Raw genomic sequence first — 17,550 nt, 5'->3', positions numbered from 1 at the left:
CAAAAGGCAGTGAAGGGTGGCAGGCTGGATAATGCGATTTTAAATGAGGCAGGATTTTCTCTCTTAGCTAGTTCCATATGGATTGGATTGGACTTATCAGCAGCGTGTGCTGACAGCCGCTCGGCGCGCGGTGCTGAGCTCCGATGGCTGCTCTGATTAACCAGTTACAGCAAGAATAATCCCGGCATACCTTGGCTCCGATCGGTTGATACAGCACAACTTTAGTTTGCATTCCGGCTTAGACAAAGAGCTTGCACAGCCAAATAACTTAAAGTGGGATAGAAAAGTTGCCACTTATCACCCTGCTCGGGGGCGAAGGCAGGTGCATGCATTCCTATCACGGAGCGCTCCTCTGCTTATCCCTCCTCCACGGAGCCTAAGCAATCTCAATTACCTGGCATTTCCCAGGATGTTCTGCAGGGTAACAAAGTTTTCAGCCTGTCAAAAGTCTAATTTCTTTTTCCACTTGCCCCTCGCACAGCAAATACTCCGTTCTCTTCCTGAGTTTACCTGATTGCCTCGGAATTAAATTGAATTGCAAAGAGGAGCCCTGCTCTCCCCCAGACAAGTGTCTTTGGAGGGATGGCTTGCAGAGAAAGAGGCATCTCGTAGCTCCTTTGCAGCAGATTGTAGAGGTCAGATTGAACTTTTTGATAGGGATTTATGTGTTTCCTATCTGATTATGGCACAGTTCCAGTGCTGGGAGCTGGAGACGGGCACTGAAACGGGTATTTCGCATGTTACGCATGTAAAGCCAAAGGCCTTGGGTTGCTTTGGCAGAAGGCTCCTCTCATGTTTCCATAGGAACATAAGGGGAATTAAAGACTTTCAGCACACAGCTCGAAGTTCAATCTCACAGCTACTGAGAGAAAACATCTGCTGCCACTAACTAGGTGGTGTTGCAGGTCCAAATTTTAAGCGCCGAGTTACAAAATAGATGCAGTAGGAAATCATGTTGGTTCCTCTCGAGTAGTCTACGATCCCGTAAGGAACGAGGGCTGCGTCACCATGTGCATTGCACCAGTGAGCTGTGCGGGTAGAAAGCTGGGATGCGATGACATTTGCTTGAAATGTCAGGACCTTGTGGTGTGAGAAAGTGACAGTGCAACGTGCCACTGCAAATCCTGGAACACAATGACGCTGTTTGAAAAAATAAACCTCTACAAGTGATTGCCATTGCACGTATAGCTCTACTTGGAAAAATAAAAAAAAAAGAAAGGGTGGGGAGAACCCTTTTAAGTGAAAAAATAGGTACTAAAGGAATCCAGATTCAGAGCTTTCTTGTCAGGCTGGATGCTGAATAACTGGGTGATAAAATGGCAGATGAAAATCAATGTCAATAAGTACAGAGGAATTCACAGGGGAAGGAGTAAGTCTAACTACCCATATGCAATGACAAGCTGTAAAATAGCTCACAGGAAAAAAAAAAAAAAGGTGGAATTCCTGTGCAAGTTTTCTGCAAGGATCAGCTTGGGGCTCTGCAGTGGTCAAGAAAGGGGCTAGAGGACAGGAATGGATTAGGAAAGGCAGAAAGAAGAACAACAAATGCTCTTCTGGTCTTAAAAAGACAAAACTTTTTCATGCTGGGGCTAAACGAGTCGTGGAAATTAGCACAGGATGTCTTCAAAGAAAAAGAATGGGTGCTCAGCGAGGTTTCTCGACAAATTGATGGTGGCATCTAAGCACGGGTCCAGGTGCAACTTCGTTAGAAAGCTCTTCAGAAATGTCAATGACCAGAGTGTTAGCAGGGAAGGTCACTGTTGCTGCCCCTTTCCCTATGCGTCTTTTCTGGCCACAGTAAGAGGCAAGATATTTTGTTCAATCAGCCTCTGGTCCTCCCTGAAATAGCCCTTCTGTTAGTATTTGACGATACAAATTCTAAGTGCTCGTGGAAGGCTGAGTTTCTTATAATTCTGTCAAACCCGAGAACACTTAGCGAGCAACTGAGATTTTGTTTACACATTCAGCAGGACGCAGCGAAGGAAGCAATCTGTCCCCAAATCAATTACTGCATTTTGCATTGTTTTTGCCGTGCTAAATGAAGGAGACACCCCCGGCCTCAGCCCTGTCCTTTCTGAAACCATCTTCCTATTGTATAGACTTGTCACTGCCGTCTCTCTTAATTGCAGGCTCCTTGGTAATTTCTCTGCCACAACATTTTTCCCAAGGAGAGCCACTGGTGAGTACTCAGATGAAAACAAATGCTCTGACAAGCTGGAGTTTTAATTTTTCTTTAGATTGCTTGTAGAAGACGATCGTTATTAGCAGATGATAATTAGAAAGTGGTAACACTTTAATTTGCAAGGATGCATTGAAATTCGTTAGCGTCTGAAGGCTTTGCTGAGCTCTGTGGCAAATGAACGCAAGGATCAGACTGGCTCCTAACAGCTATGATAAACGCTACGATCAAACAATTGCCCCCGCTATTTCTTCTGTCGATCTGCCTCTCCTGTATTTGTATAGCCTACCTTTAGCAGAGAAGCCAAAGATAGGGGAAGAATGAAATTCCAGGGGTGGCTTTTATCTGTCCTAATGTCTTGTGTAGGTCAAAAAGGATTTTTCTCTCTCCAAGACAAGGACCACTTCGGAGAAATTATCCCCTCTGAGCTGGTGGGAGGTGAGGTGGGAACTGGAAGAGGTGACCAATGTTATGGGGAAGAGGATCCTGCTCATAAAATGGAGAATCATCCTGAGCAGGGATAGCTGGGGGGGCTGTGTCCCTCAGGCTCTGTCACCAGGAAGAGATGGGCACTTCCAGAGGGTGGTTTGTTCAACTCAGGCACATGCACAGGCACAGAACAAACCATCCGTCAAGATACAAGTTTCCTTTCATGAAAAGAAGAAGACCAGATCCTTGACTGATCCAAGATGTTAAAGGTAGGCAGAAGCCTATTTTGACACCCCATGATGGATTCTCCAGTTTTTATGAATTGCTGGTTTTCACCTGGCAGGATATATTCCTTCGGTATTTTCCAGCAAGCTGCAAACATCAGCTGATTAAAATATCATGAAAGTGGAGGCAAGACCTTGTTTCCTTACACCTCCTGAACATTCCGCAAAGATGTTCTTAAAATACATGGTAATTATTGTCAGTTAAAAATTAACTTTAACCTTAAAAACTAGCATCCCATGAAGAGCAGTGATTCTTAAAGAGCCGAACTTTCCGAGTCCTGCCCTGGCCGGCTGATATTTCTATAGCTGCAGAACCATTTTCTGATTTCCCCTGGCCCTTCACTTTACCTGCCAAGAGAGGGGAGCAGAGGGTAGCCTGAGAACTACTGGCTACTTGTGCAATAAGTCATGTTTATTTTGAACTCTTATGCAATACAGTCACATGAAGAAAGCAATTGCTGGATGTTTCTGCTAGGATGCACTGCAGTGACGGTGTAAACAATGCTGACATTACACCGTCAGTGTGAGTTTTCACTGTTATTCATTTATGGAGGCGAATGGGAAGGGAGTCGCACCTGCCAAAGCTTTTGTCTCAGCAGACTTTGCAAACTCGGGCTAGGACCAGATCAGGATATGCTGTTTGTGAGCTTTCTATCAGGGGTGTGGGCTCTTGGATTATTATTTTCTTGTTGCCATATTGCTTCGTGTCATTTCCTCTTTCACTCTCAATTTACTCCTGTTCTGTGAAATTTCTGAGCGATGAGGAACGAATGCATGCATTTTGCTGCGGTATGATTGAGGTGGAAGAACAGCCTCCTGAGAGCCTGAATTGCCAACAAGAAGGATTTCAGCGCTGAAAGCTTTGAACTCCAGAGCTCTGTTTCCCATAGTGAATGCAGAAACATAATTCAGCTAAACCTCGCAACCTCCACCTGTGTAGGGAAATGAATAATATTCCTCTTATCTTGTACAAGGGAGAATGGAGGTCCAACAATTTTTTTTTTTTTTTTTTTTGGACTGGTCGAACATCAAAGGGGTATAGAAAATTGGATTACAGATTTCTGGATTCCCTGATCTCATGACTCATCTGCTAGCCTGTCTGAATCTCTCTGCCCGAGTCACTTAATTTTCTTTTCACTCAGCCCTCTCATTTCAGCGAGACAATTTCTACTCTGCCCACAGGTAGCCATTCCCTTTCCACATCTGTGTCTCTGGCAATACTTCATCCCAGTGTAATGGTCACCTCATGGGAGTCTGGAGTGCCTAGAACCCATGCTGGGTGCTTTGAATATTACGGGGGTAGCAGTTTGGCCTTCAGTGCTCTTTGGCACAGAGCAGGTCTCCCAAGGCAATTTCTTCTGCATCCTGCCAGCAAACAACTAGCTCACATGTAACAACAACAACAACGATCAGCAGAGCTGACATAAAAGGTCACTAAATCGGTTTGGATTTCTTGGATTCAGTAACCATAATGTCATCTCTATGTCAAGAAAAATAACTTCCGCAGAAATCTAGCCAGGAAGAGAAACAACAGCTCAGCTGCCTTCATCCTGCCTGCTCCTTGGGAAGTAACTTGTTAGAGAATCCCTGGGTTTTGTCGAGGAGCTGCTTTACAAAGAGCTTGGGATGGGCTTGGAAATTGCTACGGTAAGGAAGGAGGGAGTTACCGCTCCCAGATGCAAGGAAAAAAGGAAGCCAACAGCACACTGATGCTCAAGCCAAGAACCTAAAAATAACTCCCCACGATCCTAACAACTGGGCAAGAAGATGCAGAGCACAGCAGGCAAAAACGCCACATATCTAACAGCATTCCTGCACGGGGGCTCTTCCCTCCTCTCTTCACAAACACTGCAGAAGGTGTGTGTACCAACAGTATCTTCCACCCCAGCTTTACACCCTCTGTGTGTTTTTTTTCGGAGGAGCTGTGGACAGCTGGGAGGAACGACATCCTCCATATGCAGGGCTTGTTACCTTGAGATTGCCAGACTGAAGTCTTGGCTACACGCAGGACTGCATATGTTTGGCTAAACCTGTTTTGAACAATTTAGTTCACAGCCATGAAGGCTGTGTGATGCTTTTATTCTGATTTGGCTGTGCTTTTATCAAATATAAGTAAGCTAATCAGGAGAGAGGTGAAGTCATACTGAATTAGATAATTCCTATATCAAAATTAGCATCCACCCTGATACAAGATTTAAGTTAGATGCCACATTGCCTCATGTCAATGTATAAACCTGAATTTTATGTATCTCTGAGCTATCTGCAAGTTTTGTTGGTATTTTACATACAGCAATGCTAATAGTGGTTTTTTTTATTATTATTATTTATTTATTTTTTATGCCAAGAGAGCCTCAATGAACTGAACATAAGCAAATCCTACCCAGAGGGGTAAGGACAAAACACTGTTATTTGGTAAGGAGCAGAAGTAGTTAAGTGGGCATAAAATTGATGGGTGGATTTATTTTTGTTGCTCTTTCCATTTCTACATGCCTCTGGCTTGGCACTTGTCCCAGCCACTCCATGTGAAGACCAAGACTGTCTGAGAGTAAGATGCATCTACAAATACCTGAAAGGAAACTGTGGGGAACTGGGGGTCAGCCTCTGCTCACAGATAATGAGTGATAGGACCAGAGGGAACGGCCTCAACTTGTGCCAGGGGAGGTTCAGGTTGGCAATGAGGAGACATTTCTGCTCAGCAAGAGCGGTCAGGCCTTGGGACGGGTTGCCCAGGGAGGTGGGGGAGTCCCCATCCCTGGGGGTGTTCAAGGAGAGGTTGGACGTGGTGCTTGGGGACAGGGTTTGGTGGTGACATTGGTGGTAGGGGGGTGGTTGGACCAGATGATCTTGGAGGGCTTTTCCAACCTTAATGATTCTACAGTTCTGTATTTCCAAAGATGAGCCCTTAGGACGTGCTTGTGGGTTGGCTTGGGAAGGCCTGCAAAGTCCTGGGGCATTTTCTAATAGGAAAGGAGAGCCGTCCCCACCATTACTAAACAAATCCCTTTCAAAAAGATCCCAAAAAGCCTGTGGAGAAGAAGTCTCACCCCTGGGATTTGTAAGGGTAGCGTCGGTGCCTTTGCCTCCGTCTCCACAGCGGGTATCGTCGAACGGGAGGCACTGATCTCCGGTTCCAGCCAACACCTCCGAATTCTTCACAATGTCCTTCACTGATGTGGTTGACTTGATTTTGTAGATACGTCGGCTGTTGGTGTCAGAGAGGTAGATGGAGCCGGTGATTGGATCTGTGGTCAAGTAATACTTATGAGCTGGGCTGTGGCTGAAAAACAAGGGTATAACGTTATTATTATTATTATTACTCGGATGATTTGTTTCCTTACAGCAACAAGCAATATAAGAGCTTCAGAGGAGAAAAATGCACGGGGCAGACAGACTGGGAAAGTGCAGCAGTGCTGTATTTGCAGCCTCGGCAGAGACGTGTTAACACAGCAGGTTTCTGAGCTATGTCTGTTACCAGTCGCTGTGCTGGGAGCACTCTCTGGCATGGAGGCCAGCTGCCAAAGGAAAGGGCTCGCTGGCCAAACTCATGCCAGGAACTGCTACAGCTTGAGTTCCAATGCCCGGGGTTAATTTATTTAACATGGACATAGCCCTGAAACTGGTGTTAGTGCAGTGCCAGACAGTGAAGGGAAAGCACAGGACACTAAACCTAGAAAACAAAGTGAAAAATAAACACAGCTGGCCTCCCGAGAAGGACCCCAGGACAAAAACCCCAAAGCAAACCAAGTGTAAAGCCCTTGAAGATGTACTCTTGAAGATCACTGCACTGGGGCTCAGCTGGTGTTCCTGCATATAAATCCCACTGACTTCAGCAAAGACCCCAGAGTCCTATCCTGTCCTGGTGGAGATAAAATGTTTGCTGCCACTGGATTCAGCTGGGTCTCAGTGAAGACAGAAATAAAACGGTCCTTGGAGCATCACGTTTTGCCCCAAGTAACAACACGAACTAGGAGAAGGTCTCAGGGATCTGAATGTCAGTCCCCTGTTAAACCTTGTTAACTCACTGCTTCCTTGAACCCAAGAAAGGGTGGCTGAGAAAATGGTGTGAGCAGACAGAAAGATAATTTTTTAGTTCCCTGGCCACAGCACTAAGTGAGCCAAAGACTAAAGAAATGGATAAACCAGCACCTGTTTTAGGAACCTGATGAATTTAGACACGATTTGAAGATCTTTTTCTTTGAAGGATTCTATCTATGGCTTGGTAAGTCTTTATTTTCTTGAAATTAAGTGTGTACTACCAGCATGTATCGAGCTGCATCTGCTCAGCCTGAAACTAATAGATGAAACGTGTGGCACCTGGTGCCTGAAAACACAGCTCCTTCCTTCTCAGAAAGGCTAAGTCATAATTAGAAGAAATATGAAAAATTCTCTCCTTTTCTACAGAACACCTCAAAAATGTCCAAACCCATCAGCTAGCTAGAATTCATAATAAATGTACGGGCCATAGTTCAACGTTTTGCACTTAGTGCGATGTTCCAGGAGAAGCTGCTTAGAAAGCCAAATGTCAATCACAGTTAACTCTGTCCCCCGTATTAAGAAATTTCCTCCCTCCTTCAACCTTTATGTTAGGAAAATTAACCCCTCTTCAGGCACATAAAACCCACTGAATTATTGTCAGGTTTAAAAAGCAGTAAGTTGGTTCTTCATTCAAATTGCTTAATACTTGGGGGGGGGGGAGAGAAGAAAAAAAAAAACCTTTCTGATTTATTCTAGAATATCCCCTGTGATTTATCCTATTAAAGTCTGAACAGATTTCATCTCCACAAATGACACTGATTCTTGCTAAATAAAATGCTCTGACCTTCAAGACAGCTCCAGCCTGACAGTTCAGTCTCCATCTGTATTCCCTCCCAATGACAGCAGGCTGGGAGGGCATTATTTCATTTACCTGCATGTCACTCACACTAAGCAAGTGGCTTCAGCCCTGGTGGAAGAAGTTCCCGGTGGGAATCCATCCTCCATCCTGATCAGGGCCTCGCATTTTCCGCCGACTGTCCTAACAAAGCTCGGCTGAATGGCATCAGTCAGCTTTGGAGCTGTTCCTAATCTGTTTTGCACAGGAGGTGGACAAAAGGAGGACGTTTTTAATGGCACTTTGCAATTCTTTAGCATCCTGGAAAGCGCAGATAGCTCTTGCTGAGTCTTACAGCAGGCCATGTGAAGATGGGCAAACAAATGATTTCTCCAAGATGGAAAAAAATGGTTGCAGAACTACGGGTTCCTGCTTCCCCTTCCCAGCACTATCATTGTAATTTATTTTTGGATTTCACAGCCTCGCTCTGGTGGACTTTTTGTTGAATACAACCTGTGAAGGAGAGAGATCTTAAACTCTTTTTTGATTCCAGCTCTTGTGTAGAATGAGTGCTGAAGTGAGTACCGGTGTCCTTTAACCACCGATCACAGAACCAGGTACAAGTGAAATAACCATCCAGCAGAAAAGCTCAGCGGCCCTTCCTACCTGAACTACGTAAAACTGTTGCATTAACCTAATACTTGGAGTAGCTGCTGGTATCCCAAGGTTAGTTAATGTGCTCCTGAATATAGGCTCCTCAAAAAAGTTAGGAGTGAATTCACAGTTCGCATCATTATGCATTTATAATTAAAAAATGAGCTCTGAGTGGTTATTTAATCCTTTGCATAGCTGGATACCTCAGAAACATGCATATCTTTACTAGCAAATGTACCTTGGAAGAGGTGGAGAGAGAAACTTCTGTTTATTAACCTACCTATGGGACAGAAATAATCTCGGGTCACTTAAAATCTATTCTGGATTTCAGCTGGTGAGCTGATAGTGAAATCCTATGGCACGATTGCCTTTCTAAATCTGATGTTATTAACGGTACGGGCAGCCCCAAGACAAGCTCTGCCTTTTCAGTTGTGTGAGCAATAGGAAGCACTAGCTCGTTTTTATCAACTAGACTTATTTTTACTAGCATGGCTTATCATGGTCTCCTACTCACTGCTCCGTGCGCGGGGCTTTTGTGTGTGGGAAGGCTTCCTTGGATGGCTTACGTGATGGAGTATTTAAGCTGGAGTGCTTTGGAGCAGGGCTGCTCAAATGCAAACTGTGAAAAATGAACAAGCTGCAGTTTTAGCCCACCAGCTTTGGCCAACAGTTTTCACCACTGTACAGGGAAGGTGTCGTGTTCTGCCCTCGCATGAACCGCAAAGTGTTAGATGCTGGAGCTTTTGTTTAACACTTTGAGATCCTTCAGGATGAGAGATGCTAAATAAACATACTGTGAAAGTACTGTAAAAAAAAAATAAATTAAAAATCTGTAAAAGTTCCCAACCTGCTTCCCTTCATCTGTGATAACGCATGAGCACTGGAGCCAGGAACACGGAGGCTTTGCTTTTTATTTAAAGTCACAATCAGAAGGCAAATCCAAGTGGCAATTTGGACTGAGCTGAGCAACAACTGAAATAAATCTGCCTGGGGCAAAGCAGAGAAGATTTTTGGGCTTGTTTTCTTTCATCCCCTCTCATTGCTCAGTTAGATAAAGGAGCAAAACAAAAGACGGGATTTTTTACTGTTCAGAAGACAATCAGTTACAGTTTTTGTAGCCTTAGAGTATTTATCCCCCATATTGAGATTGCCACCACTGGAAACAGGCCGTGGAGGGAGAGAGCTGATTTCCTATTCAGATTATTCCTTTTGCTATTAGGATTTTTTTAGAAGAAACTCTGAGCACTGCATTGATATTTTAATTCCCCGGAGCAACAAAACAAAGTTGCTGGGATGGGGTGGGCTGATCCCTAGCTGAAAACAGGCTTTTTAGTGGGTAATAGCAGGCACAATGGTGTAATCACTGGGAACAGTCTCATAAGCAGAAGTTATGAGAAGTTAACCAAAGTTAAACGAAGGTGAAATGACTTTCCTATATACTTGATGTGCTGGGAAAGCACAAGGAAATCTTTCAAATTCACAGTGACCCAAGTGAGCTGGGGTTGCGTATAGGCTGTCCCATTCATCTGCCTTGTCCCCTTCCTTTTTTCATTCTCATTCTTAGGACAGGATAGTGCCAGCACCATCTGGGGAGCTCTGCAGATAGCTTAAGGGATTCCAACTCCATTTTAAAGTGCTTTTTGCCTTACATGATTCCTAGCACACAGGCATGAGGAAGGAAAGTGATGAAAAATGGGGTGAATAGGCAGACGTGGCACTCATCTGGAATCCTTCTGTAGTACAACGATAGGTGTAGAGCAAAGGTTGTCATCATACCCTTGGGTGCAAAGCCCATGGTCTGCAGGAGCCTCCTGCTCCAGCATGGGAAGCCAGTCTTTAAGGAATAAAGCTGGGAAAGAGGAGATGGTCCCTGGATTGAGCAGGTTACCTAGCACAGCAACCTGCACCTTTTTGTTGGTTTCTGTTCATCCCACTGAGCTTCAGATGTCTGCAAGGCAGATGCTTACAGACCAACCAGCTGCCTTAACTCCTTTAACAGCTGATGGAGAGAAATAGCAACTTTTGAGGTACGATTCATCTAACATTTTCACCATTTGTTTTACGGGATGACCTGCATCTTACTCTTTCAGATGCGAGGCCGTCTCCTACCTCCTCTAAAGGACAACTGCTGCTAATGGTAGCAACGTGGCTCTGAGGTCAACTGAGAGGAGCAGTCACAACACCCAAATTAGTTATCCATAACAGCTGATCTGAATACATCTCTGGTGCTTTTTTGGATCTGATGCCTTTGTTTCAAGCACATGAAATCACCTCCGTAACACTTTCTGTGCTGGCTGCCCTCTTCCCCTCTGAGCCTCGCTGGCCACATGCATTTGCTGGTGACTAAAGAACTGCTGAATTCCTGCAGCCAAGAGTTTTTGTTCAGAGGGGCTGTTTCCATGGCTCCATGCTAAGCACCCTGCAGCTCGCAAACAGAGGATTTTATTATAGCTTGTGTGAGGTACTGATCTTTTTTTTTTCTTTTTTTTTTTTTTTCTTTCCCTGGGTGACATTCAATAGATTAGCGCATAAGGAGGCCACACAGTGCAGTGAGCTGAATTTACACTTGGCCTTTTAGTGTTTTCAGTTTGTGTGCAATGCCCAAAGCTCTTCTGGTGTCGCAGGCTGGGTAATAAAACTTCATAGCAATGCTGTAAGCCAGCCCACGGACTGCAAAGGACTTTTGATCTGAACCTAGGGCAGTTTCTCAGGCATCTCTTTTTGCCACTAATTGTAGATTTGTCTTTCTGAGGTATGGATGGAAACAACAAAGGTAGAATATGTTTAAGTATGGCCACTTTTTGCACATCTGCAAGACGGAAATGCCTCACTGCCCTCCATGTTCCTGCAGAGAAAAGGTAATGCCAATTAACTGCAAATTATTATTGCCATGCTTGGAAAAGGTCTTTAGGTTCTGTTGGTCCATCAAGACAGGTCCATACACATAGACATATGGGAATAGGTTCATACTCATCTACTATTGAATGACAGATGGGGGAAAAATGGGATGCATTGCTATTTCACGATGATTTCTGGGTTAGCTGATGTTTCTGTGTTGGCCCACAGCCTTTTTGGCTGTTACAGAGATGGATCTCAGCTACCTATGCTGCGCTGTAGAGCTAAGCCTCTTGGTCGGTAGCTCTAGCACCTCTGGAGAAAAAGCTCCAGAGATCCTTCTCCCTGAAACAAGGAAGCTTTGGCATATGGATTGCAGCTTTTCCAGACCACTGAGGTTTGCTCCTTTGGATCTCACCCACTGCAATTATTGCCTGCCAATAATGTCAAGGTTTGGGCCCTCTGGAGCTCAAAGCTAGGACTACACCCACTCATTTCTTCGTGGCTCAGGGATGAACAGGCTTCCTAACATGATGTGCTATGGCAAATGACACACAACAGCTGCTAACTCACATAGATGAGACCTTTAATGTAGTCTCAGATGGGAATATGCAATCTAGAGCTCCTCGTCTCTTCCTCCACCCTTACTGGTTCCCTTTAGACTGCATTGGAGTAGAAATGCCTTGGCTTGCCTTCATTTCATTTCTTATTTTTCAGGAATTGCCTACAGGCTGAAGCCCTGCCAACTTCCTATAACTCTGGTGGCATCTGCAGCATTTGTGGCCAGTTCGTATATCTTGACTCAGTGATTGCCTTCACATATAAAAACTCTTCTTGTAACAGCTCTTCAGCTGCTGCCCTTCAGTGTCAAAGCAGGTGCACTTTAGTGGCTGTGTATTTCTAGGTCATTAAGGATACAACCTGGCTGATCCAAAGAGAAATGAGTTTTTCTGTTGCCTTCGAATGATGTGAAAGAGAAGCTGGGGTCTGGAACTCAGCCTGATGAAGACAGCCAGTGCAAAGGTCTTGTGTACCAACCTCCCAGCCCAACTAATAGACCCCTTGGGCCAGTTCATTATACAGGGGAAGCTCAGCCTTTCATTAATGTTTTGGCAATAAGACAAAAAAACACTTTCTACTCTATTGCATTTCCAGGCATGCAGATAAAATGAACATTTCTGGTTTTGCACAGCCTCTATAAAATCAAAGGAACAGTAAATAAAAAGCACGTAGCACAAAAAATCCCCAATCCCAAATGCAAAAAGAAAACTAAACCAAAAAAAAAAACCCAACTCCACAGTCTAAGCTTCTAATTTAGAAAGCATCTGGGGAGAAGGATGGGAAACTTGTCAGAGCCAGAGAAGTCCTTGCAAACACAGGCAGTGACAGGAGGTTGACATCTTCCTGAATGCAACTGATTGGATCAAACCCACTGCAACTCCAATGAACCCGAGTGACAAATATTCTTAGTGACAAAGCTCCAATTTAGGAGTCTGTCTTTAATGTTGTTTTCTTGTCATTACTCTTTTTCTTTTTTTTTTTTATTGCATTTCCTGGCTAAGGTTCCAAGTTGCACTACCTCCTATCTGAGCCTGACACACTTTCACAAAATGCAAAGGCTCTCTCTGAAGAGCGTAAGCCGGCAGAGTTACAAAACCTTAGTTCCCTAGATGAATGATGTCAGGGTACATCTGGCCCTTCATTTTGTCCGTTGCACTCCCCAAAACTCAAAGGGAAGACACTTCACCCCATGAAGATTATTTCTCCATCAAAGTTCTCCAAGAGACCTGTATCCTGGCGGTGCCTTCTCTTTAGGTGCTGAATTCCCACCCGCTTTTCCTTCCACCCTCCTCCTCCTGTTACCCTGCTTCTCGTGCCTATCTTTCCTCTGTCTGCAACTGCAACTGATCATGCAGAAGTCTGTGCGATTCTGCTCGGTGATTAATGGCTTCCCGTTCTGATGACTGATCGCCTACGCCAGTTTTAATCACACCAGCTTCATTTCCTCTTGAATCATCTGGAAATGGCACTCATGGCTTACTGTGTAACAACATGCAACAAGACAGGGAGCAGCAGAAGAATTCTCCACTGGTTGGCTTACCTATGTCTGAAATCTTTATTTCTGACAGAAGACAGGAAAGCAGGGAATAGAAGAAAGAATGAGGTGTTAGCGGCTCAGTTTGAAGCATTATTAGCAGATTGAAAACTTGACAGTAACTGTATCATACAATGCAATAATAAATAAAGACTTAGCTGGAATGACACTGATATATTTTATATTGGATATTACTTGTCAGTGAGCTCACTTATGTATCGCTGCATATCACAAAGGAAGTGTGATCTCACCTGCTTGGAGTTATCCACTTATGCAAAAGATAGGACCAGGCAGACTTTATCATACAGAGCAGTGCCAAGCTAAATATATGTAGATGCAGATATCTTCATGGCTTTTTTCACTATCCTCAAAGCAATACCTTGTGATTTGCAAAGATAACTTAACAGTTGCATAGTTGTGGGTGGCAGTTCATTGCTGTAAACTCATGAACTCCAGCCCAGAAGACTGAAATTATGCCGAGCTGGCCATTTTTCATGGGGCTGGTTATACCCATGCTGCAGTTATCTGTGACCCACAATGCATTTGCTTTCCTCTCTGCAACAGAACGCTACACTCTAAAAAAAAAAAATAAATAAAAAAAAAGGAAAAAAAATCCAACCCCAAAGCCAAATCATGAGGGTGTTAATCTCTGCAGAGATGCTGATTTGAGAAGACACAAGCAAACTCCATTTAGTACAAAAGCAATGGCTTTCCTCCCCAGCTTTTAGTCAGCCTGCATCTGAACTCGCTTACTTTATAGCACACCAAAGTGAAGAAATGTTTATTAGATCCAGTAACCTAAGTGTTTGCACAGATGAAGCAGCAATCGTTCCAGCAGATTTAAATCTGGAGTAAATTTAACTTTGTGGCTCTGCGCAAAAGCCAGCAAGGCCACTCTGTCAAGGCTTCCAATTTTCTCTTTTCCAGTCAGGAAATACTCTGCAAAACCTCCGCTGGGTCTGGTATTTCCACTGACAATGAAACAGGGATCGGGTTTTCAAAATTGTACTTCAGGGAATGAGATATTAATCCCAGCGAGTTGCAGTGGGATTTGGGCCCCAAATCACCTAGGCTCTTCTGGAAATCTCACCTTTGGTCATTAAAATAACTTTCTGGCACTGGAAGAATATTATACTCTTTAATGTGGACCAGCACAGAAGATTTATCCCATCTTCTTGCCTTATAAATACGAGAGAGATTATGTATTTGTATATCAAATAAATGAACAGCAGGAATCAGCTTTTCGCTTATTTACTCAAAAGGTACTCCAGCCCTCTGGGATGTGACTGTACACATGTCACTGTGGGCTTCCTCACACAATGAATCCTGATTTTGTGGTCTTTCTGGGGGCAGAGCAAGACACCTATTCTGTAAGTGTCAGACTTGTGTTAGCTGTCTGGATTTTTTTCTCATATTCCATGATCTACAGTGACAGTTCTGCATGCCAAATCAGGCCTTCAGCAAAGTCTTGCAGACCTAATGCCTATGGTGTGTTTGTAAATGAGGGACTAAAAGGATCCTAGAAACCGATTCTGCTGCAGTTCAGCCCTTCCATTTTCCACCTGTGGCCTCGTGGAGCAAATGCAAATACAAAATGCTGTATGGGATCCTGCTGCTCTAGTAAGCTGTAATGGGGCCTTCTGCATGGCAGTCCTGGCAGAAATGGGGCCTTACTTTTGTCCCCAGAAGACAGGTTGTTAAAGCTGAGCATAGCGGGGAGATTTTTACTTTCTTTCTCTTTCAGGCCAGACCTTGAGAGCTAAATGGGAATGTGAACCATCCTACAATGCTAACTTCATATTGAGCTCTCAGGACTTTAGGCCAGGCCCTTCAAGCAGAGAGATCTCCTTCAGAAACACTGGTTTAACTCCAGTGATGTTCCTGGGGTGAGTCTCATCTGGCCACATGAAGGGTCCAGAAGCAGGCTGTGGTGCATCGAAGTGGGTGTTTTTGTTGTGGAAATTTTGCAAATGAAAAATATCACCACGGAGGTCAATATGAAATTTTGTTTCGGTCACAATCTATTTAATTTCCTCAGAACTTGTGATAAATTTGTAATGTTCCCTCCCCTTCCTTATTTTTAATGGATGTTCCTTAACAAGCCTCACTATTTCTCCTTATATATTTTTTTTCCTTTGTTATTTAGGGTAAAAGGAAATGCTTCACTCGTTTTAAGATGATCCATCTACATTCTCACCCTGACACAGCTGTTCAGTTGGAGACTGCAGGGAACTGATACGTGTTTGTCCCTCAAAAACAACTAAAAAAGCCCTGAATCTGTGACTCCCTCGGTGATCATCCTGTCTTAAGTATGAATGATCATCTGTCCTGATTAACCTCTACATATTGTCATCAGTGCTGTGTCCTTCCAAGTGTAGGTTATCCCGGAGGCTGGTTGTTAATTTTAAGAATTCCCACTGGTCTCTAACTAGACTGAAGGGGAGACATTAACACAGTTTGATTCAGCAGCACAAAAATGTGACAATATTTTTGGTATATGACTCAATTCTGGAAGAAATCTTGCTAGGCCGATGTTTCTCTGGTGTAAGTCAAAATCAGCAGAGTTGCAGAAGAGGCAAATCTCGGCAGCTCTTTTTTTTATTTTTTTATTTTCTGTTTTAGTGTTTCTTATTAAAAGTTTTGCTCATTTTGGTTATGCAAGATTTATGCAGAATATAATGGCATAATTATAACAGCCACATGCAGCACAGTGTACCTTAACTCCAGTATGTTGGTGACATTGCCAGAGGGAAAGATTCTTCGGATGTAGTTGAAATCTCCGACGTAAAGACTTCCATCAGACCCACATGTTAGGGCAACAGGAGCCAGGAGCTTGTTCCCATCTGCAAGCCCATTGCAGCTTGGACAAGAAATGCTACGTCTACGGCCGTTGCCCATAATACTTCCAATTACAGGCGGCTGCTGGGAAATAAACTGGTTTTCCCCATTTCCTTTGTGCAAGATGCCTAGACAGAAAAAAAAAAAAACAGTAATAAGGAAATTAAGGGTAACACAATGGCACTGCAGGATACCAGCTGGGGAACCTATCCAGTGGCAAGGGGGTGTATCATCCTTCCTAGTATTTTTTGTGATTGTTTCAAGGAGGGCCCCCTTATTTGAAGTAAGCTTTTTTTTTTACAGCCCCATTACATTTCTTGCAAAATAGAAGTATATAGGGAGAACAAGACCGTCTTTGCTTTTGAATGAAATACACTTTTCAGCATCTCATGAATTTTCACCTTCCTTTTCTGTCCCTCTTTGCCCTGTAATTTGCAGCCTACCAGGGAAAAAAAAATCACATAGCTCATGAAAAGATAAGAGACAAGAAAACCATGGTGCACTCTCTAGAGAAATGTTTCATCTGCAAAGCTCAGAGGAGCTCTGCTTATGTTCCTTATAAGTGTAGTGTTTTCAGCAGTGGTGTGGGATGAATTTAGATGTTTGCTCCCATACCACTGCTATCATTCAGAGAGAGACAGCGCTTCCATCCTTTGAATGTATTCAGTGGAGGCTGATCAGCCTCCAAACCTTCCTTATGCAGTCCTGAGCTCCCTTCAAGGACTCTGGCACCTTCCATTTTCCTTTATAACCCGCAAAACCTCTCATTTCTGCAAGTACATTTGCATGCTGCAGGATATGTTTGGGTGGATTTACAGCCAATGGTAGGTCTAATCTGAATACACTGAATTTATTTTTTGAATAAATTCCTTGTTAATCACCTTCTTTTAAGACAATACAAAGTTAGAGATGCCTATATGCTTTGTGGAAATTCATTTGCTTCACCATGGTCAGCTCCTCTTGGGTTTACACACACAAAATTACTTCTAAACATACATTACTATAAATAATTTGTTGGTAGCATATGTGATAGAGTACTTGTGTTGGTCAGGTTTCTTTCCTTTCCTTTTCTTGAATTCTTAATGATGACAAGCAACTGGGCCTTGCAACACAGCATTATTCTCCTGCTATGTGCTACAGTCAACCTACCACTTTGTATGTTGAGGGCATGGTGCTTGTCCAGGGACCATCCTCCAAGTTTGGAAGCATCAATTTCATAGCCTTGAAGCACAGCCGTCCTCTTCTCCCACAGGATCAAGTCAGGACAGGATTCATACTCATAACCCACTGAAACTGTGAGCAAGAGAGAAACAAAAGGCTCCATAGGTTAGTAATCTGGAAATGCACAATCAGCACACGCAGAATTTCAGCTGAGCGGGGGCAAGAACAAGTCTACATGCAACTGCCTATTTCATTTAAAATGTCA

General features: G+C 43.7%; 1 protein-coding gene across 17 annotated transcripts in view; it reads right to left on the bottom strand.

Annotated features, from left to right (window-relative positions):
• TENM4 (teneurin transmembrane protein 4) overlaps nucleotides 1–17,550 on the bottom strand; it is a 1,639,674-nt gene that overhangs the window by 51,682 nt on the left and 1,570,442 nt on the right. For 14 of the 17 annotated variants that reach the window (XM_072032862.1, XM_072032864.1, XM_072032863.1 and 11 more), the window contains 4 exons: nucleotides 17,274–17,417; nucleotides 16,003–16,252; nucleotides 13,293–13,313; nucleotides 5,937–6,169 (listed from right to left, as the gene is read on the bottom strand). In XM_072032862.1, the coding sequence (XP_071888963.1) occupies nucleotides 5,937–6,169; nucleotides 13,293–13,313; nucleotides 16,003–16,252; nucleotides 17,274–17,417 (648 nt within the window). The remainder of the gene's footprint in view (nucleotides 1–5,936; nucleotides 6,170–13,292; nucleotides 13,314–16,002; nucleotides 16,253–17,273; nucleotides 17,418–17,550) is intronic. The other 3 variants (XM_072032871.1, XM_072032872.1, XM_072032877.1) reach the window with 1 other exon arrangement.

Source organism: Anas platyrhynchos, chromosome 1 (genome assembly GCF_047663525.1).
Source record: "Anas platyrhynchos isolate ZD024472 breed Pekin duck chromosome 1, IASCAAS_PekinDuck_T2T, whole genome shotgun sequence".
Classification (NCBI taxonomy): Eukaryota; Metazoa; Chordata; class Aves; order Anseriformes; family Anatidae; genus Anas; species Anas platyrhynchos.
The sequence above is the reverse complement of the archived record's forward strand: the minus strand, read 5'-3'. Positions and strand labels throughout refer to the sequence as shown.